General features: G+C 32.0%; 1 protein-coding gene across 1 annotated transcript; it reads right to left on the bottom strand.

Annotated features, from left to right (window-relative positions):
• Positions 1–8,668: 8,668 nt before the first annotated feature.
• Positions 8,669–13,393, bottom strand: LOC124360266 (NPC intracellular cholesterol transporter 2-like). Its single transcript, XM_046813716.1, has 4 exons — positions 13,233–13,393; positions 13,051–13,161; positions 12,198–12,370; positions 8,669–8,841 (listed from the first exon to the last, which is right to left on the bottom strand). The coding sequence occupies exons 1-4, from the start codon at positions 13,306–13,308 to the stop codon at positions 8,758–8,760; spliced, it is 444 nt and encodes a 147-aa protein (XP_046669672.1). The 5' UTR covers positions 13,309–13,393; the 3' UTR covers positions 8,669–8,757.
• Between the last annotated feature and the right edge of the window lie 9,352 nt (positions 13,394–22,745).

The raw sequence follows: 22,745 nt of genomic DNA on the forward strand, positions 1-22,745 counted from the left end.
CTTCAACATAAGTGTTGATATACTCTATCAACGACCGTAATTGGCGTATGTTAATTAAATTAATTACGTTTATGTAGTGGATGTTTCAAATTCGCAATATAAATTTATATACATTTATGCTAAAAAAATTTTAATAATGGTTTGAAAGCATATAGATGTAATATTTTTCTAGCTTTATACAACATTGTTTTGCTTGTTTAACGTACAAAGTATATACGCATTTACTAACAGGTAAATATATCATTAATTTTACTATAAAGCTTTGGTTTATTATGAAATTTATTAAAAAGAAGTAGAATATATAACAATTCGAAAAGTATAAAAGATACAATGTTTCAAAAACTATTCATTTTAATGTGGTGAATTAAAACATAAATTGTAATATACAGAAAGTAATCAGTAATCACAGAAAAAAAGTAATAACTCGATTTCATGTAAAACGAGCACTTAGTTTTTATTTCCACAAGCAACGAGAGGTCCTGTACGCAATCATATAAAAAGCGCAGTGTGGCACCGTGAGGAAAACTAAACACCTCAATAGTAATTAGGTATATTGGTTGAACTAAACTTCAAACACTTACGTAGTATATAATTTTAAAATATCCTAAATAGAACATTACGTAAATTACGTTTAATAGTAAATTTAGCTTTACCGCATGAACCGGTTTCTAAAGGTTTTCTCGCTCTACCTATCTTCACTCTATCACTTCTTAAGGCAAACAATACTGTAAAACTACTATTACTCAGCAGGAGCAATTTACTGTGCTATAACAAATTCTATCCCATTACATATATTTATTAGACAAAATCTAATTAATTAATTTTAAACGTTAGCTATTATTTATTTCATACAATATTGTAGTCTGTTTATTTTAATTAGACTACAAAAAGAATGCTTATACGGGACAGTTTTAGCTGCAACTAAATAAAATATTCCTAAAAGATGCATACTTTAGTTTTCATGAATATAAGATGAATTACAGTATAAAACAAATTAAAATATTCTTAATTACTAGTAAGAATGTATTACGTCAGCTACAAAAACGAGGTTATAAATGAAGAACGTGAAGTAGTAAAGTAAAGAAGGGTAAATAAATAGCATAGTGCTCAGCTATTCAAATTGAAATGAAAGACTGCAGTAAGCTGCAGCGGTTACTGTTTATAACCCAGTTTGTTCCTGTCCCGCTTCCTAATCCCCTTGTCAAATACTAGAAGGTTATGGTTCCATAAATTATAGTATTAATTTTGTCCATAAGGAATATGATTTTGTTAAAAATAATAAAATAATTCTACTGAATTGAAACATATTTAGACTACTATAAATGTATGACGTCAGCCAAATGCAAAATTATTTATTAACAAAAAGTAAGAGCTGTGTAGTGTAGTGGTAGCACGCTCGCCCGGCTAAAGTAAAAAATAAAATAAAGGATCCAGGCTCGTGCCCCGTTAGAGCAAATAATTTGTGTGAGTCAATCTTTAATATAATAAAATTAATTTATAATTGCTTGTACAGTAAGTGTTAATGAATAGGTTATGTATTAATATAAAGGGTGTTTACGAACTCCCCGAAGATGTTTTGGAGATTTGTTTTTGTAATCAGGGCGACCAAAAAAGTTCATATAAACAGGAGTTAGTAATGTTTGGTATACCGTCTGTCTGCCTGTTGGGTTTTGTTTTTTTAACCAGTTAAAATAAAACTGTGAAACTACGCAGAATCATTGTTCTTGGAGTCTTAAATCAAGATACAAAATAATATTAGATATTAGAATTACTCACGTCAGTGAGATAATCTGTGAGATACTACCATATCCAAATTCACTATTACTCTTACACATAGTAATACAATATTTTCATTATGGATTATATTTCATAATTGTACTTGTACACTATTTTCAATTACTGTGTCTCAAGTTGGAAGATGACGGACGGTTGAAATTTTAAAGCTTATTACCTTAAAAACTAATAAGATTATGACGGTTTTTAAGAATAATAAAAGTTCACAATATTATTAAGTACAACATTTTGACACCTAGATCATAAAAATCTGTTTGTAGATAATGTATAGTTAAGCTTTTAAGTATTCTATGCAGAGTCAATGATGCCGTAAACATGTAAACAATGAAAATTTCCCCGTGTACAGTAGACAATTAAATTGACTGGGTGTCACCATCGCAGTGATTGCGTGTATGAAAGGGCTTGGTTAGGCTAGGGTACGCAATCCTTAAAAACTAACAACAACCTTTGGATAAAGTACAACTTGTCAAAATGTTGACAAAATAACAATGTTTATTTTATAATTTAATTTTAAATTAGGGACTACTTTTTTACTTGAGAAATTCCACAATAAACGGTATTTTTATAATAATAGATTTTCTCCGTAAGAGTCAGCAACGTGCATTAAATAAGCTGCGAAATACTACGAGTATTATAATCAATAAAAGGTTCTCCCGTACGCTCCCACATAATGCATAATATCGTAGTTATGAAGATTATATTACGTAATTAAGTTTCTAAACATATTTCTAAACACCTATGGGCATTATTATAAGAAGATAATATCTTATGATATTAAAACTGAAGATTTTATTGGTCCAAGTTCGGATATAAAAGTCTTAAATATCAATGGCCGACACTCGAGTCAGCTACAGGACGACAAGTAGTTTATAACTTGAAGCGATGGATGAGGTTTGGTTGCGATGTTCTCACGTTGACTGAAGGGTTGGACACAACTGGTGTAGTCTGGGGTTGTGACAATGGGGGGGGAGGAGTTACTAGTCGCTATAGAACTCCGATTAGAGCAGTGAGGCTGGTGCACAGTTCACCACACTCACTGATGTGTAACTCTCCACCGAAACTAACTTTGTTTTGTTAACTCTCAGTCACAAGTATTGGTATCCATCTGCTTCTATGGCAGCTATTGTCTGTCCAATACAATATCAGAAAAGCACAGTTGTAAAACCCTTGAATACCTTTGCTGCTCAATAAAATCTATTTAATGCAGTTTTGATGATTTACATTTCTAATTATTTTTATAAAAGGAGAGTCATTCTTCTATTAAGTCCACGTGGCCAGCTGGTTCACACACATCTTTAAATAATGATTTATGAATATAACATTTATAAAAGTTATACTATATGGGTGTACATCTATATTGATGATAGGTAACGATAACGCCTCATTCAACACGAGCACAAACATACGTAAACATAAATTATTAAATAATAATTAATAATAATATTAATAGTAATAATATAGGTATAACAGTTGCTGAAAACCCCTTCTTGTTGTTGCCATAAGGACTTATATAAAGAAGGAATGTATATAAAAAATTGAAACATATTAACAATACCTGTTAAAAATACATCAGAATAAGTATGCTACAGAAAGAGAACAACAATATTACAATATTTTATAGTGAATGTTGAGTTTCGCTGTAGTTTATCTACCTCTTAGTAAAGTGTCTTACATCTGAAGCGATCACAGACGACTCCTGGAACCTGGAGTCATGTTCGTCTGAAGAGATCCCAAAGAATCGGCGACGAAGAAGCTCAAGAGAGACATCTACACCATGAAAACGACCGTAGTCGTTCCCTAGTCAAAAAGAGTTCATTTGACCTTCTTCATCACCCATTTTTTTATCAATTCAGTCGAACATGACTCCGTATTCTAGGAGTCAGGTCTGTGACAGCGTCAGATTCCAGACGCTGCACTAAGAGGAACATGAAATGGAGCTGAACTCAATACTTTCACTGATAAACCCTTCCCACATAGCTATGATAGGAAATATTTTAAATAACAACAATAAATATTTCAATACATTAACAATAATACATATTTAAAACGAAATAACTCGATAAATATGTTAACAAAACACTCAAACAAAACAGAATAAATACATCATAACCTGTGGAGTCGGGGCAGAGTGTTATGTGAGCTGAGTTGATAGCACAGACTTTCAGTGAAGTGTTGAGAGCTGCTTACAACAAAGAACTAGATCTTCACCAACCCAGTATACTTCATGTATATTCAAATCAGCAGCCAGAATAACGGTACATTTTAATTAATACAAATTAGCAGGATAAGAAACTGTACCCAAAGTTATCCCTGTCTTATACAAGTTTTATAGTAAAATTGCATTTCTAAATAATTTTATATGAACTGAATGTCGCGTAAATCCTTGTAGAAGAATACTATAATACAAAAATTTTATTTTTGTCAGCAATCTGGTATTATCATTGCTGGTACTATTACGACCTTCATATTTCTCGAAGAGTTACTAGTACATGTATCATATAAGGTTTTACATGCATTACGATTTACTGTTGTATGAAACTATCGTTTTATTTTATATCATCCATTAACTTTCAACGAGTGCCTATATAAACATTACAAATGTATTGGTTGAAGTTTTAATTTTCAAGGAAAAAGGTACCGTATGCGTTTACTAAATAAAAAGATAGATGTTACGGAAACCCGTTAAAGAATTTCTTTGTTTTTTTTTTATTTTTAAATATCCGGCTTGGCAAATGGCTAAGATTTTCCAAAATCACAGTTTAGAATATGATATGAATCTATAAAAGTCCATCATATTGGCTATTATGTTCGTTACTGATTTTGCTTTAAGGTGTAAATTAATTATTTACTCTTATAATGAAAAAGTGTAAAGAGAAGGAGACATAAAACTACACGTATTTTAGAATATTAATGCTGCTCACTTTTCTCATTCCATTTTCATAAGTGTCTAAAATTGGAGTCACAGGATAGAGTGGGGTGGAGGGGAGTGTTGGGACAAAGTACATTAGCGATATTAACATATTGTAATGGTGGTGCATAATATATTAAATTAGCATTGTGATCCTATACTGGATTAACGCTTGACAGTAAGTTTAAGCAACGGTATAAAACCTTTTAAAGTTTATAATTGAAACAATATATTACTTATTGCATAATATATTAAATTAGCATTGTGATCCTATACTGGATTAACGCTAGACAGTAAGTTTAAGCAACGGTATAAAACCTTTTAAAGTTTATAATTGAAACAATATATTACTTATTGCATAATATATTAAATTAGCATTGTGATCCTATACTGGATTAACGCTAGACAGTAAGTTTAAGCAACGGTATAAAACCTTTTAAAGTTTATAATTGAAACAATATATTACTTATTGCATAATATATTAAATTAGCATTGTGATCCTATACTGGATTAACGCTAGACAATAAGTTTAAGCAACGGTATAAAACCTTTTAAAGTTTATAATTGAAAACAATATATTACTTGTTGCATAATATATTAAATTATCATTGTGATCCTATACTGGATTAACGCTAGACAATAAGTTTAAGCAACGGTATAAAAACCTTTTAAAGTTTATAATTGAAACAATATATTACTTATTGCATAATATATTAAATTAGCATTGTGATCCTATACTGGATTAACGCTAGACAGTAAGTTTAAGCAACGGTATAAAACCTTTTAAAGTTTATAATTGAAACAATATATTACTTATTGCATAATATATTAAATTAGCATTGTGATCCTATACTGGATTAACGCTTGACAGTAAGTTTAAGCAACGGTATAAAACCTTTTAAAGTTTATAATTGAAACAATATATTACTTATTGCATAATATATTAAATTAGCATTGTGATCCTATACTGGATTAACGCTTGACAGTAAGTTTAAGCAACGGTATAAAACCTTTTAAAGTTTATAACTGAAACAATTGTTTTAATGAAACTATAATTGCATTCAAATATCAACTGAAATTATGGCATTACACAAACTGGCTCGATAAACTGGCACTAATCAATAACTTGATTGTGTAAGAACACAAAACTAGTTTGTGGAGTGTCACAACACGGAGAGTTTCCGAAGGATACAGACGCGACACAGAGTAATTCATTTATAAGGACTTGTCTGAACCTGCCCGTCTCCGTTTAATTATATCACTAGCTAGGAGAGTTGTGGAATTATCTCATTTCACCGGTATAACGCAGGCCTTAATATCTTCTAAACACCAAGCAGTGGTCTAGTCTTGTATATAGAGTGTCACTTTTCTTGGAGCTTGTCTCAGGTTGACATATTGTATAATATTTATAACATCGTTCTTAATATAATTTTCACTCTAATTTTAATTTGTTAATGTATACTTTTGTATATAACTCCGATGAGGTACACAAACTGGCTAAGCACAGTGGATTCAAGGCCAAACTATAATATAGAACGCAGTGCTGCACCCCCCCCCCCCCCACCCTGTATCACTCGTTACGTCACACAATCCGTCCGGCCTGCCGTATACTTCCCACTTATTAATCACAGCTGACTGATTATAATGGCGCGATTCATCTGTTATTAGTGGTCTGCTAGATAAACTTTCCTTGCAAATGTTTACAAGTTTACGCTGTTACAATGTTAAAAGAAAACATCATCTATTTTACTATACAGGCTACTCTTAAAAACGCTAAGTTTTCTTAAGCAATCATTTCATTTAATTATATTTAATATAAAGAGAAAAACAATATAACATTAACCTCTAGGAGGCAGAACGCTCGCTTATTCCCATTGAATGAAGTGGAGAGGTCGGGCGGTTTTTGTGACATCACAGTATCAGGACTCAGGCCTGTATTATAATCTGGCCTCGGCTGATCAAAACATCATTTTGGAACAAAACATCATCATACGTGCCAAATTCGTCTATATAATAATCATATTTATATCAAAGCTATTTCCTAGCTTAATAATAAGAGATATATTGCCTACTGTCACACCTTTCTAAACTGAACCTGTACTGTACAGGTATATCGGGAGTGCAGATGGCTGAACGGTCTATTCAGACTATGGATCTGAGTTAGAGATAGCACAGGTTCAAATCGTGTCTGTGATCGAAGCATTTTTTCGCTACCATCGGCCTCGTACTGTATCGACTCTTCCTCTTATTCTAGCACAGGCTAGTCTCCCATGACGGCCTGAAGGAGGCTTAAAAGGAGATTGGCCTCTCATTGAAAAAAATAATACAATACCCTTCTTAATTTACAAACCTACAGGATTACAAGCTCAACAGGACGAAAACACAGTACCTGTTATCGGAGGAATTGGCTTTTCAATAACTGTGCATCTAAACAAATAAGGAGTAATATACTCGATAGTTTATATTTTTAAAGAGAATAAAAGACTTATACAATGTGCTTTTTGGATATTGGCTTATTAGGCTTTAAACATTTTAAAGCTGTGTCCGGTAATGATAAACACACATCCCTCTATTCGAAAGGTTTCGCTATAAGGCTTAATACAAACTGATTTCTGAACACAATACAGGTGTACATACGAGTACAATGTGCTCATGTGTAGTGAAACGACTCCGCAATAGGGACAACATTAAACCTAAACCTGTTACTTTTACACTCATTTTTGTCGTAATTTTATGGTTTATGTCTTAAATTCGGATCCAAACGCTTTTTAATTATTGCAATATTTTTTAATATTTTATAAAAATACCAAAATCATTATGACTTTTTTCTGCGTAGCCAATACAACTTTTACAAACCATTTCGGACACATTTGTTATGGCAGCTTTTTAAATATATTTCAATTATCAAACCTTATGACTGGAAGACCAAATTTCTGACAAATGGCGTTTAAATATTCATTAAATTTCAAAGTTCTGAGAGATTGAGGTATGGTAGACATACTTGTCTAGGAAGTCAGTCTGACTCAAGACCAAGTGGAGCAGGGCTTTTTTAAAGCAATGGCGATGAGATATCTTTGTGTCGTTACACATTACATATACCACATATATTATGCATGAAAATGTGTTTGATTTGAGTAAATAGATATTAAACACATCACGAGCCTTTAGATCCAAAATAGAACGTTTTGAAATTTCGATAAATTGCAATTATTACATTTCATTTTTCGTACGCTGGATGGTTGCTAGTAGTTTTAGTCACAAAAATCATCCTTTCTAAAACCATGTCAAAATAATAAATATTAACATCGTTAGGCAAATACTAATTTTATTATTATTAAAATAAGAGTGTAAAAATATAACGAAATAAAAGTTTGTTAGTGGATGTTACAAATCAGCTGATATTATCTTAGTGCATTGAGAATAACTGACTTATCAACACGCGTGTTTTAGTAATCAGCTGTTTCAACTTTGGAAGCTAGAGAGGCAGAGCACTATTATAGCCGAACACATTTCAAATCCTCAAGAAGTACAAACTGAATGAATTACGATTTATATTTAATATAAAATAATAGTTTTAGATACCTAAAATTACAAAACAATACTTTTTGAAATAATATAGATACAAAGCCCAACCGCAAACTGTCATCGATCACAGTGAGTCCTGTCATCCTGACAGCAATAACAATTACCATCCACGCTTACCAAACCACAGGTCTCTGTCACCGGTTCCGATCCCAGAGTATACTTCGTATTAGAAATCTTCACAGCAACAACTTTTTCTTCATTTTTTCCAATTTGCTATATTCTAAATATTGCATACTTGCAGATGTGTTGGAAGTAGCAACGTTGATTAGTATTCTAATAATTGCATGCTTAATAGAAAACTGTGCATGATGCTGTCACAGTTTACTGTACTTTATAAATAGTATAAAATACATTGTCACATTGTATTAAATAAAGGAATAATTCAAAATATAATATAAATTTAATATTAGTAGCTAGGGTAATTTACATAAAAACGTCCATGATTATGGAAATGTGTGTTCCTGTGCGGGTCATCGTATTCCCCCCAGGAATTCCACGCAGGCTAGTCCAGCTCCCATTTCGTTTTTCAGCTCCCATTTTATCTTTCCTGTAAACTGAAAGAAACTAATATTATTTTGTAGTCAGCTATAATGTAGTTTTCAAAAAAAGAACTTGATGTGAGAAAATTGTCATAAGCACAGATGCACACATTGTATCAATATTACGAGCTCAATTCATCAACCTCTTGTAGTTTAATACTCGTAATAATGTTGGTATTAAATGTTTCTATGAGGAAGTGCAATCGATTTTGGGTCGAGTAATTTAAAAAAACATTTTATTGTTACAATATTTCAAGGTACCCTTCTTGAATGCAGAGAAAGAACAATAAGTTTATTTTATCACTTCACGAGGAATTATAGACATCTGAAGCAGTCATTTTGGGCTATTTAATAATCAGGCACAATTGGAAACTGCTTATGATAAAGATTTCAAAAATACAAGTTAATTTTTCTACCATGCATAACATTTTGACGGAAAAGATATTAATTATATATACTTTTTAAATTAAAAATATGTTACTCCCTTTGGAAGAATTATACCTAAAATTTGGTGTTGTTGTGTTTTGACACCGGGAGCGAACGTATTTGACGGACGAGGCGAAACTTGGTTGGGAAATACGATTAAACGTCAAAAGACCCGTGGAGAAAAACTGTTATTATTATGTGCAAAAACATTAAAAATTCATACTTTTTATTTAATGCTTATTACATCATAACTAAACGCTACCATAATGTCAAATTTACGTATCAAAAGCAGCTTTAGTTTACCTTTACTGAAACAATAACGAAGTTGAGGTCAACTCATTGAAAATCCAGGTAATTTTTTAGATTCCTCTTATAAGATAACGAAAACCAATCACTTCATGTACCTATTTAAGTATCAAAAATGTTACTGTCATTTGTCCAGTGCGTTAAAACAAGATTTCGACTATATTGCTAAATGTGGTATTAACAATACAGTAAATAACTTTCAGAAACATTAATTCTCGTTTGATAATGCGGTTGGTCAGTAGATTAATCGTTATCTTAAGATCGATACAAACAACTGGTAAATAAAATACAGCGGACATATTCAAAACCCGGAATCACTGAGAGATTTTAAAGTTACAATAATATGAGACTTGAGTGATAGAGAACAATTAGAACGTTTCTTGTTTATTCGGACGCTTTTTTCTTTCTCTTTGTTTACCCAGACGTCACATGGACATGCTCGGTTTCGGTTGTCAAATACAAACCAGTGGCTCTGATTGAATTTAATCCTATTTATTGAAAAGCCACGATGACTCTGTGTTGTGTATTTGTTTTATAAGGTTACGGACTTTTCTCAATGTTATTTATATTACTGTATTTGTATCTTTATATGACAAAATATAATATTTATATGTGTGTGTGTTTAACTCTGATAAAATATATTGTTATAGATGACACAAATTTATTTTAAAAATCTATTGTTTCTCATGTAGTTTCAAATATTAAACACAGTTCATTTTTAGAAGCCGACTGAAACTAAATATACTTGTTCATTATTTAAATTAATGAACAAGATTTACAGCCATAAATTCGTAAAATGATTAAATTTTATCTTTTACAAGAGATATTATATAGTGATCACCATTATAGTTATCCTTCACTTGAAACTCAAGAAAACAAGTACCAAAAGGGATATAACTATGATGCAGTTCAATGACTTTTCAAGACAGTTGAACGTATCGCTACCGAAATAGCCACTTATGCTAATGTAATGCTACAGCTGTAAAGAAGAAGAGGACGGCCAACAACACAACGTATTTATGATCTATATCATTCCATATTCTAAGCTGTATTTATTAAAAAATTATACATATTATATTTTATTATGACTTTTTATAGAGTAATTCAGTAATTAAAATTCTGTTAAATGTTTAAGTTTAACTAATTAAAATTTTTTGTAAATGATAGGGATGTACTCATTTTTGGATTGTCAACCATCATATAAGCTTGTGTATATTAATATATCTTGCACAAAGTTATTATCGAAATATTTCTTTTCATTGTTATGTTATAGTAAGTAGTCTATTTGACATTGGGGTTAAAAAATAACTAGCCTAAATGTGGACTATAGGGCCTACAAACAAATTTTAGTAAATCGTGTCAATCAATGAGTTGTATGTTAATTTACCCGTTGTGGGATGTGGAAATAGATACAACATAAAATAAAACCATAAACCCACCACTATATGTAGATCGTTGCAATATTGCAATAGCGGAAGGCTAAGCTTTGGTGGTTTTAATCCAATTCTTGAATAATGGTTTTTATATAGGAGAGTGCTAGGTATGTCATAAAAGCATTTAAAATGCATAATAATATAGAGTAATCAAATTTTTAGTCATAAAATAAACTAGTTTTTAAATTTTTTATTTCTAATGTTTGTCTCTATATTTTTTTGTTTCGTAAGTTGGTATTTCCTACTAATTTTTGTGTAACCTAATAGTAAAATTTAATTGAGGACGAAAGCCTTGTTTTACTTTCTGGCTGTTTCAAAGATATTTATATACAACTAGGGGAGACTCGTGAGAGTTTCGCAGACTAACACCGAGTTCCAGCTATCGATGGTTACTCAACCTTCGGCATTCCAAAGTTTGTTACATACTTTTAAAATACTGATTGACAAGTTTTGTTTTAAATTTATAAGCAACTGAAAGAAAGAGAGTACTCCAAGAAAGTAATTTCGTACTTAGATTTTCAATTACAATTTGGAATGTTAATTCTCGTATCAGTTTATGTACATGTAACAATACATGTTTTTAATAAAACATCGTATGATTCAAAGCAGAGATCTTCATACGTATAATACTCAACCACAAGAAATATTTCAAACAGGGTACTAGAGATGGATATGTCCTAAATTACTTTCACAATCTAATTCATTTTGAAGTTCAATTCTGACCATAATAAAAATAACACGATACTGTTCTTTAAGTGCCAGGGACTCATGTTATGTGTGTATAGTGAAGCTTACTAGACTACTCTACGATTAGGATTGGCAATCTGAAGGCCAAGATCTAGAAAACAAAGAGAAACGAATCTCTGTGTCCAAACGTTCAGAGATGTAATTCAATAACAATTAATAATAATAATGCGTAGCTAAATCACTAACACTATCAATCATCTACATTTACAATAATGAGTTTACTGGTATTATACTTCAAATTTCCATAAGTTGCGGTAAATTAAAATAGACTAAAGACTGGAACAAAACATGCGAGAGCCATGAAGTATTTAATATTTTAATGGATGGACCGTACCCGCCTTAAAATGCTACTAATTTCTTATACATTTAAACTTTTAGGACAAAGGTATTTAACACATGTGACTATTCTATTCTCCAGATACTATGGTAATTAAACCTAAAAAAATTGGTAGGACTTACACTAGGCGCCGAGTTTTCTATCGACATATTGAAGACATATTCATAAGGCGATGCCCGTTTTAGAGGTAGCGGTGGAATTAGAAAGCAAGACGTAGGGTGGGTGAGACGTACAGGTATTGAAGCCCACCCCACCTTCACGTGGACCACTGTTACCACCTGCTGAGTTTTCGTGTCTGTCCAACAAACATGAGCACCAGGTTACAAGAACGGAAATGAAGGATTTAGAGAGCAAGACGTGGGGTTAGGAAGACGTACAGGTATTGAGGCCCATCCCACCTTCAACGTGGACCACTGTGACCACCTGCTGAGTTTTCGTGACTGTCCAACAAACATGAGCACCAGGTTAAAAGAACGGAAATGAAGGATTTAGAGAGCAAGACGTGGGGGTTAGGAAGACGTACAAGTACTGAGGCACATCCCACCCTCATGTGAACCTTGTAAATAAAGTAACTAGATTAATTAATATAAGCCATTGTTTTTACTTAATTTGTGATAAACTAATGTGTCTGCCCGAGAATTCTCTTCCTACATTTGTCACAAAAATAAGCGTTTTATTATTGTGTTATTTTAGGAACGAAACAAAATAATGTTAAATCGAATGAGTTAGTAACACAGTAACTGTCTTCTGTACTAGTCATTACCCCCTTATTCACTCTCAACTATTTATCTCATAGAAAATAGATAGGAAATTATGTTATCGCTGCAGTGGACATGCCATATTATAAGATAATTGTTTCATATATTTACAGTTTTGAAAATTATAGAATGCATTTTAAAAGTATACTCCATTTTGCAAGCACCGGACTTGTTTTCTTGGTTCGTTTTGGAAACATACAGATATGGTAGTACTCACTCGGTGTAAACCTGATGTGAATAGGTTTAGTGAGACCCTTGCTGATATAGCAGACGTCCCCGACCTCGCAGCCCGGGATGTACATGCTGTGCACCTTCCCCATAGCCGAGTCTGGAACACACAAACACCTGACACTCTCTCGATCATGTTCTGTGGGTGGAGGAAGTGAGAGACTAACGTACCGCAGGCGTGATAGGAGAGGCTGTGGCTCCGACCCAAGAAGGCCAACACGACCACGGCGAGGCTGAAGCTGGGCATGTCTGTGTCATCACTACTGCGGTCCAGAGATAAGCCTCTTACTCATCCGACTACTGCTGGCATACATTACGATAAGACTGGTTGGGTTATTGACTGTTATGTGGGAACCCATTAAGCTTTATAGATTTGTGTCTTTTCTCTGCGCATCCAAGTTTGCATTCAGATCACCGTACCGAGTGGACACAAAGCACCCCCTCCCCTTGTCTTCTTCTCTCTGCATTCATTGAGATTTGTTTTTTATTATTATTTATTTTGCTCTCTCTTTTCACAAAAATTGTCGGCAACTATGGGTAGCCTTTTTTGTTGCATGGTCAACCATCTATAAAATGTAATAACAAAAAAATTCATAATTCGCCCAATAACTTCACAAAACCATACATTTTGGCTATATAAAATCCGGTTTAGAGTACACCAACCTAAATTTGGTAACAGGCCTTGCTAAGTTGCACTCAAACGGCATATTGTGGTCTGATTTACCCACATCTCACCTACGGATTAATGTTGTAGGGCTCTTGTGCAAACAATCAATTTTTAGGACCATTCAAGCTGCAAAAGAAAGCGATTAAAATCATTGCCGATGAGCCTTCCAAACCTTGTAACTGTTGACTCTGCCCAGTGTCTACATCCTGGAAACATTTTCATTGTGTATTTCCAATTGCACTCACATAACGGGCCGTGGCGTGCACAGATATGAAACTAGAAGCAGTGATTTTTATGTTTTATGTACTGTTTGTATGTTTTTTTAAGTGTCCAGATCGGTATCTGGCAGACATAAAACGGTAGTTTATGAAAATTTACCTTCGCTAGCAGGTGTCCATTTGTCAACAAACGTCCAGCTTCTGTTAAAAAGGCACCCACGCTTAAGATGGAATTTACAATATCGAGTTTTTAGCATGTAACTTGGAAACCACCTATTTTGAAAATTGACCCTGGCGGCGTTGAAGATAATGTGGATTGGCGAGTGACTGTAATGAATGAATGCAAAATTTTATATCAAATGCCTGTCTTTTTTCCCATATCATGTGTAGGGCAATAAAAGATTTTAATTTTAATTTGAATTGAATCAACTCAATCATACAGATCAAATTGTTTACACTTCCCTAATGAGTGATACGCTTCAATGACGCTCAGCTAAATCCCATGGATGGACATGCACCATTATAGAACTCATTCTTGTGTAAGTATTAATTAAGTTCCTTGCAAAACTCAAAATCTACAGTTAAATCTTTCTCTAGACATCTCCCGGATAGTTAGGCTTGTATATGTTATTATGTCAAGTGTTAAGCGAATGTTCTCAGTTTGTTTTAAAACTCCTTTCTAGGATTTTCTCGTTCCCATCATGGGTACCCATAAAGACCAACGTAAAAATATTTACTAACATTCATTCAAATCCCACGAGGATATACATAGGTAAGCACAGACATCAAACTAAATGTTGTCCATATGAAATGAAACTTGATGCCAGTTCATTCTCGAGATATCGTGCGAGCAGTCAAAGAGATATAAATACAATTGTATATATCACAGCAACTCAAGCGACAGGCTTTGGTAACGCTCAGATAATTAACGAGGATTTTTTACAATCAAAACATGTTAAAGTTGACCTCAAATTCATGGAGGCCTACAAATATACCATGATGTATATCCTAACCCAACAAATATGTAGCCTATATAAAAGAAATTTCTTTCTTGTGATTAAATTATTTATTACAAATTTCGATTTTTATAAGAAAAGTTTTTTTGCATTTACGTAAAAAACTTTAAATAATTAAACAACTGTTTAAATAATTTTAAACATATTTTACAGACCTCTTGATACAGAAAAATAGTTATGATGCTATAAAGATACACATGTAACAGTTTCAGTTCTTATTATTTCTTATATTAAAAAAGTTATTTAAAATGATTAGTCCAAAAAAGGGGAAAGTGATTTTTTGAAATAAGATTGCAAAGTTAAGGTAACACAAATGCGCTGAGTAAACATATACTTATTTTAAACTGTCCAAGTACATCTTCTCTGGATCTCTTTTCTTGTTCTTCTCTCAGCTGAGCATGACTTTTCTGTTTTCTGTACTTTTGGTATGTTTTTGAAGTGTCTACTTCTTTTGGCGGGCTATGGATGTATGTTTTTCACGGGGGAAAATTTTCGTTTCAAGTACGCATGTTCGCTCTGTAGCCGCTAGGGCCGGGGCTATCGCGGCCATTTTGACGTCAGTGCGTTTCTCCGTTCAGTGGCTATCCAGGCATGCTTGTGAGAGGTTAATATCTCTCCTTGTACAAAAAACCAACAAAATACTAATTTTATAAATAAAATGTTGTATATAAAACAGCTAAAATTAATCTTAAATTGTAAATAAATGTGTGGAAATACATGCCATATAAAAATATAACAACAAAATATCTGTCTTAAAAACACAGAATACATAATACAGAATAAATAAATGGTGGTGGTCCCCTGAAAACAAAATAAATGTAAGAAAGGCTTGAAACACAGGTTTCATAAACAGCAATTGTCCCACATCGTTTCAAAGAAGCCTATCGATCCTCCGTCTCGACAGCCTTATTGCCTCGGCACTGCTTGCGTTACTCACCGGCGACTTACTACCCCTCCACAGATTTTACGATTTCAGCCGTTACACAATATATACAAACTAAACTGTGAACTTGTGAACAATTTAAAAAAAAAAAAAACTCACCGGCGACTTACTACCCCTCCTACAGATTTTACGATTTCAGCCGTTACACAATATATACAAACTAAACTGTGAACTTGTGAACAATTTTTAAAAAACTTATGTTTTCAATTTCTTTATATTTTTCATTATTACGCCACTCAAAGCGTTGCGAGGAAATACTTATTCCCACATAACCGTTTAGATCAATATGGGGTTTTAGAATTCCTAATAACTATTTTGTAAACATACTTTTTTGATATTAAAATTCTAATACACAGTGGAGAATTAAAATATATGTATGCGATGGTTTGAAGTGAACGGCATGTTTTAGAACTTAAACTTCAAAGTTTTTACCTCTATGCTTATGACTTTCGGGCATTACCATAGTTAAAATGACAGATGTTATGTAATTTGCCTTATTATTATAGTTACCCATGAGATCAATGTAAAAATGTTTTCTAACGCTCACACAAATCCCGTGGAGTAACATTGTACCGTAATTGAATTGATGTTTGCAATATAAAAAATAAAGCTTTATTCAAAATTTCAAGCTTGTATGTCAGTTTCATCATAAGGTACCGTGCGAACAGACAGAAGGACAGAAATGAACATTTTCCAGACTCTGTAGAGACAGGCTTTACTGTCGCTCAGCCGATAAAAACAAAATTATTGACATTTAGGATTACAATAAAAGAAACCAGATGTTTTGCTGTCAGGAATTTATGGTTTTTAAAATGTAAAATATTAAAACACAAGTTTTAGCATACACAAAGTGAAAATTTTAACAAGAAAATGGCGATTAACACTCCAAAGTCAAATTTAATAAACAATATGAACGTAAAAAGAATAAAAATAAACGTTAAACATACCTGAACCCCGCACCACGTCCAGAGAAGCACACGCGTAAAATTGCTAGGTACACAAACGTATCGCAGAAACACATACTACGCACACCACGGCGGGCAGGTAGTCCCACGCGATTTCGCAGTAATTGAACTGTCTAAAATGATGGGCTCACACTAATAGATTTTTTTACCTAATGAATGACCTGTATACTGTTTAAAGGTCCCCTTCCCTTGGATATAAAGTCAATTATAAATGTATGTAATAACAGATGTAAATCACATATACATTTTCTTACGATTGATTGAAAAAAGTACATCTCAGCCAGGGGCTTTCTCATTTGCACGAGCATGGTACGACTAAACCACAGAGCTGTCAATTTTTTGTGATTCAATAAGTTTAGTATGCTATATTTGGATATTCCTGTTTAAATGAGAAAGCTGACATATTGTGATCGCAAAATTAAATATCTGTCAGATGATTTTTTAAATATTTAATTTGTTTAAACAGTAGCTTATTTAATTTTTACAACAATTAATTAATACAAAAAGCCTGCTCCATGATTCGAATCTGGAAAGTACTAAAACTAATGTGATTTATTTTACATGTATGTTTATATCGGAACACTACTGAAACCTATTTAATGCGGTGGTCATAGCTAGCACTCTGGCTGCCCTCGAGTGATTACAAGTCTCAGAGGAGATTTTAAATCAACGAAGAATAAAAATTACCATTTTTTTAATTTTAATAGTTAGTTATACTTAAAAACTGCAAAGTTAAATATTTAAATAATGCTGTGTAATATTTAAAATAAAGGGTTTTAAACCTATTATAATAAGTTTAAAGGGATTCAGTTATCGAAATATGATTTCAATATTAATTTTGTTCATCAATTTTAAAACATAATAAATATCATCTCTGAAAATGAAACATTAGTATATATATATATATATATATATCTCGTATAGTATAATATATATATATCGTATAGTATAATATATATGTATATATATATATATATATATATATATATATATATATATTGTTCACAACGCATTTACTAGCTATTTAGCTCTAAAAAAACATCATATTACACCTTGAGGATATGTTCTGAAAGTACCTTTTACGTTTATTAAATATCTATTTTTATTGGTGCTCCATTGGAAAAAACTAATTTCATTAGAAATGAAACATCACTTTAATTTGGTGAGAGGAATTAAATCCGAGGAATTCCTAATTAAATGCCACAGATACCGTGGGAAACCGAAGTTATAGCCGCTGAATGTCACAGTTCGAGTGGATGAGCTTTCCACATGCATACGTAAAACTGATTACACTTAAACTTTGAGATTGTGAAGACTGTCTGTCAGTATGATATTTTTGAACCTGGCAATTAAATGTTATGTATATAAAAAGTTTTCCTAAAATTATTATTTTGTTCGAAGTTTCTAATACTGTCAAATATTATAAGAACTTACTCTTAACCATATAAGTATTAATTAATATTTTAGTTTCTATATAAATTTTCTCTTTTAAGTAGACATAATTCTGTAAAGCAATGTTTTGTAGGAACTCTGTCCTATATCTGTACTTTACTGTTTTATAAATACATAAATATTTTTTGTGTATGTTTTTCTATGCTTTTATTATGATAATGAATGAGCATTTTTTTAACATTGTATTTGGTTGTACTTACTGTTCTTGAACAACATTATATTAACTGTTATCATATTGTAAAATGGTTTAAACAGTAAAAATAATCAATAAAAGCTTTTTCTACTTTTTTGCGTAAATATTTCATTCAATAAACTGATACAACAAAGTATCGAAGGATCCGATAAAACGCAACAAAAATCTTGACTGTAACATTCAGATTAATGAAAATTTATTATCTATGACTCAAATTGTTCTTTTTCAACTTCATATTGTGGTCATGAAAGGAACGCATAACGTTTTGGGATCAACCTAAGTTCTGAGACAACTTTGCTGGCCTTTTGACTCCATAATCAATTGAGTTTGTCCTTGGCCCAAGTCTTGCTAAGTACCAAATTTCAGGTCAGTAGGACCTTTCTATCGGTGGGAGTCAACCGGAAAATCCTTCAACCGTTTTCTTTTAGTTCAACAGACCGAAAGTATCACAAGTCGTTGTAGTCTACAATGTTCAGCACGTTGCGAGAATACTACATCCAGATCCTCACCATAAATCTCAGATCTACAGATTTAATAATGGTTTTAACAATGAATAGGTTTTTTTGTGTTCTTTATTAGTCATTTTAAAAGTTATCTAAGTCCCTGATTATTCTGATATTGCATCATACTACAGCAGAACAATCACGTTTGGTATTAACTATTAAATTTTATTTGTTGACTTTACCATAGTATCTACCAGCTTCAGTTTAATGCCTGGTTGAATAAATCAAGGAATATTTAAATTAAACTAAACATCCTTTTGATACCACTTGGTTTTCCAGCAACTAACTTAGGCTTTGAGAACTTGGCAGCGACAGTAACACATCAGAAGTTCTCTTGTTAACGATCAGAAGCGTGTTAAGTTATGACGTGAACTTCGAACAACGAACGCATTGAGTTACCTAACTTTGGCGAGCATCAGGTGACTAGGCGGAATAATGCATCTCGTAATATGATGGACACATATTCTGTCGTTACTTCCATCTCTACCTGCTGTATTTATGAATTGATTTGTAACATAGGTTGTTAATTACACATTTACTCTATTTATAAGTCTATTATATAGACTGCCTGTTTCCCTCCGTGTTTTATTACAACTTAACTGTTATCACGTAAGAAACCTACCGTGTCGTGAAGTTTGTTTATTCCTCTTTATGAATAAATTTAAAAGATCATGTAATTAAAGTTTTCAAATAATACACAAATAAATAATGTGCTTTATTCTACTAAATCTTAAAACTTTTGCTAAAAAGACTAACAATTTTAAAATTTTCTTGTTTTGAACACTTTTATAAAGGTTTGAATGCTATAACAACAACATTTTTTCTTTTTTTAATTTCAATTTTTGAAACATGATTTACTGCACATTTCTATTTTTATATATTAGTTGCTATCGATTGTTTAAGTGATTGAAATCCATAGAGGCATGAAAACACATATATCAAACAAATAGGACTTATATGACGTTGACGGTAGAACATGATTTTTGTAGAAACTTATTTTTTACATTCGTGTGATAAAACACCCAAAAGTTGATATTCTAAATCATCGTTTTGAAATATTCTCAGTAAACCATTTAACTAAAAAATAATTTATGGTTGGTAAATATGTTTCCACCTTTTTTAAACAAAAAATACAAATTTCTCGAACAGTGGAAATTTATTTGTTTTTAACTTTGTGTTTATTTATTGTGGATGTACAACTATTACTCTTTTTATTGAAAGTAAATTAACTTTCTAATTCAATGGTTGGTTCTAATAAGCAACCGATAGTGATATGTATTAAAATTTACGGAAAAAGTATCTTCCATAATGTGAATATGACATATTACTACACATTTATTTTATAGTAATATTAAATATAGTCAAATTATATTTATTCCATATGTAATATTCGAGATTGTAAGTTAGCAAAAGATAGCAATCTTTTTTGCTTTGGAAAATGATTGTTTCATATTAACACTAATTTGAGATTCCCAGAAGAAATAAAAGTATAACAATTGTTGTATCACCTTAAAAGGATTTTTTAATTGGAAACATTAGGGAATTTTATATACTAGGCCCCTGTAAAAGCGACAGAAGATAAAATGTGAAAAGTATCATAAAATTTTACTGATAGTATTAAGAGACTAAATTATCGCTATTACTAAATCATTTATAATCATTGTATCCCACTTATAAGATTATGTATTGAATCTTTTATTGTAATTTAAGATGTATAGCATATTTAGATAATAAACAATTGTGTAATATACATTGTAGCTTGGAATATAGCAGGAATAAGGGAAAAGCTTTGTAAGGTTCTGAAACGTTTAGTCTCATAATGCTGTTGTTTCTGCAAATGTTGAACAAACCAAGGAATGTTTAAATTAAACTTCTACGACTCGACTCTCGCTGGAATAATGAATGTTACATACCGGTCACTTCCTAATCTCGACTTCCGGTTAGCTGACTGTGACGTACAAACTCTTCAGTTCCTCTTAAAGCTTGTTTATCTTTCCTCGATTTATATTCTCTAAGAAACCAAAATCCTTGTAATCCAGACAGTGATGGGTTCTTTTTCCTTGTTCTTAAAACTTTATCAATCTTTAATTTTTATAACTTTCCCTTCCCTCTTTGTTAATTTTTTTGTTAGTGGGTTCATAATGTAAGAGGTTTAATTCTTAGTTTAGTCTCGGTTGTAGGGCTATGAATTATGGTCTTATTTTAAACATATAATTAATACACATGATAACTTTTTTTTAATTTTTCATAAAACTATGAAATACATAAAGGTTATTCGTTTTTTCTGAAAGACCAATAAAAATATTTGGAAAACAAATAATCACTTGGATGCTTATTAACTGAATATTTATGGCGAGGCGTATTCCAGCTCTACGACCAAAAATAAGCTTGCAAAAGTATTCGTGATTTAATATTGTTTTTATAGAGTCAAAATATAGATAGCCTAATGCAGCCAGAAAGACATGGCAATTATACAAATTACAAACCAAAATTCTATTTCCAAAAGGTGCTTATCCCGATTACCAAAATTGAACTGCCTAGTTTTAACAGTAATTTATCTTAACAATGATTTTATTTAAAATTACTTCATTGATTTCAAGATATCAATTATGTAGGGTTAATAACATACTATATTTTACGTAGGAGATTCACTGAGAATTTAAACGTTGCTAGTCTCACAAATATTATATTTTGAAGGATTTCGTTTTAAAGAGTGGCCGATCCCATTTTAACCTCACTCTGCCCGTCCTGATGGGTCTCTGGTCTGTGCGAGTATTTTATCAAACAGAGTGAGGAGGAGAGTCGATACAGTACATGGAAGTCATGGTATCGACCATGGTATCAGTCGATGGTACTGATAAAAAGTGCTAGACGGACTGTGTCACAGACAGGATTTGAACCTGCGGTATATATAACAAAGTCCAACGTCTTAGACCACTCAGCCTTCGGCATTTCCATTATTATATAATATTCAATAATAAAAGTAATATATTTAAAAATATGTAAAATATCAGTGTTTTATCTAGTATATAGTATATTTATCTAGTAATTTGTGCGTACATTGTATGTGAAGGCGGTAAGTTAATATTTGGGAGGTTTAGTTATTTTTTTCGGTTTACTGTTTGAATACAAAATTAATTAAATCGATTCCACTCTATGTTTTCAACCTGTTCAATATGACAGTTCAAGATTATTCATTTACAAAAATAGTAAGCCATGGCTTTTAGCCAAATGTCGAAGTACTTATGTTGATTGCAACGGTCATGAAATTTGTAGATTACTTGAGAAAACCGAGTGTCGAAACTTTCTTGTCTGTGGTCGTTAGCAGACATTGCACAACAATTGAAAAATGATTAGTTTACATGACATCCGCTGATATACGACTCTAATGGGCAATGGTGAATATAAGTTATGAAATCAAAGTGTGGCTCGGTTTCAGAGTTTCTATAACAAAACAGAAACGTTACGTAGAACAATGGGTTTGTTTAACTGGTCCGGTGTACGATTGCAATGCTCTACTTTGCAGTAAATAAGAGTACAATAGGCACATGCTACTTTTAAAAATGCAATTTAATACGGTTCATACATTAACTACACAAAGTGGAATTCACGATGATTCTCCAGTAGTTGGTACTATTTATATATAAATATTTCCATAATTTTGGAAAATATTAACAAAATTTAGGAAACTTATCATTGTTATATATTACTAAAATTGAGCACCACG

The sequence above is a fragment of the Homalodisca vitripennis genome, chromosome 4 (assembly GCF_021130785.1).
Source record: "Homalodisca vitripennis isolate AUS2020 chromosome 4, UT_GWSS_2.1, whole genome shotgun sequence".
Classification (NCBI taxonomy): domain Eukaryota; kingdom Metazoa; phylum Arthropoda; class Insecta; order Hemiptera; family Cicadellidae; genus Homalodisca; species Homalodisca vitripennis.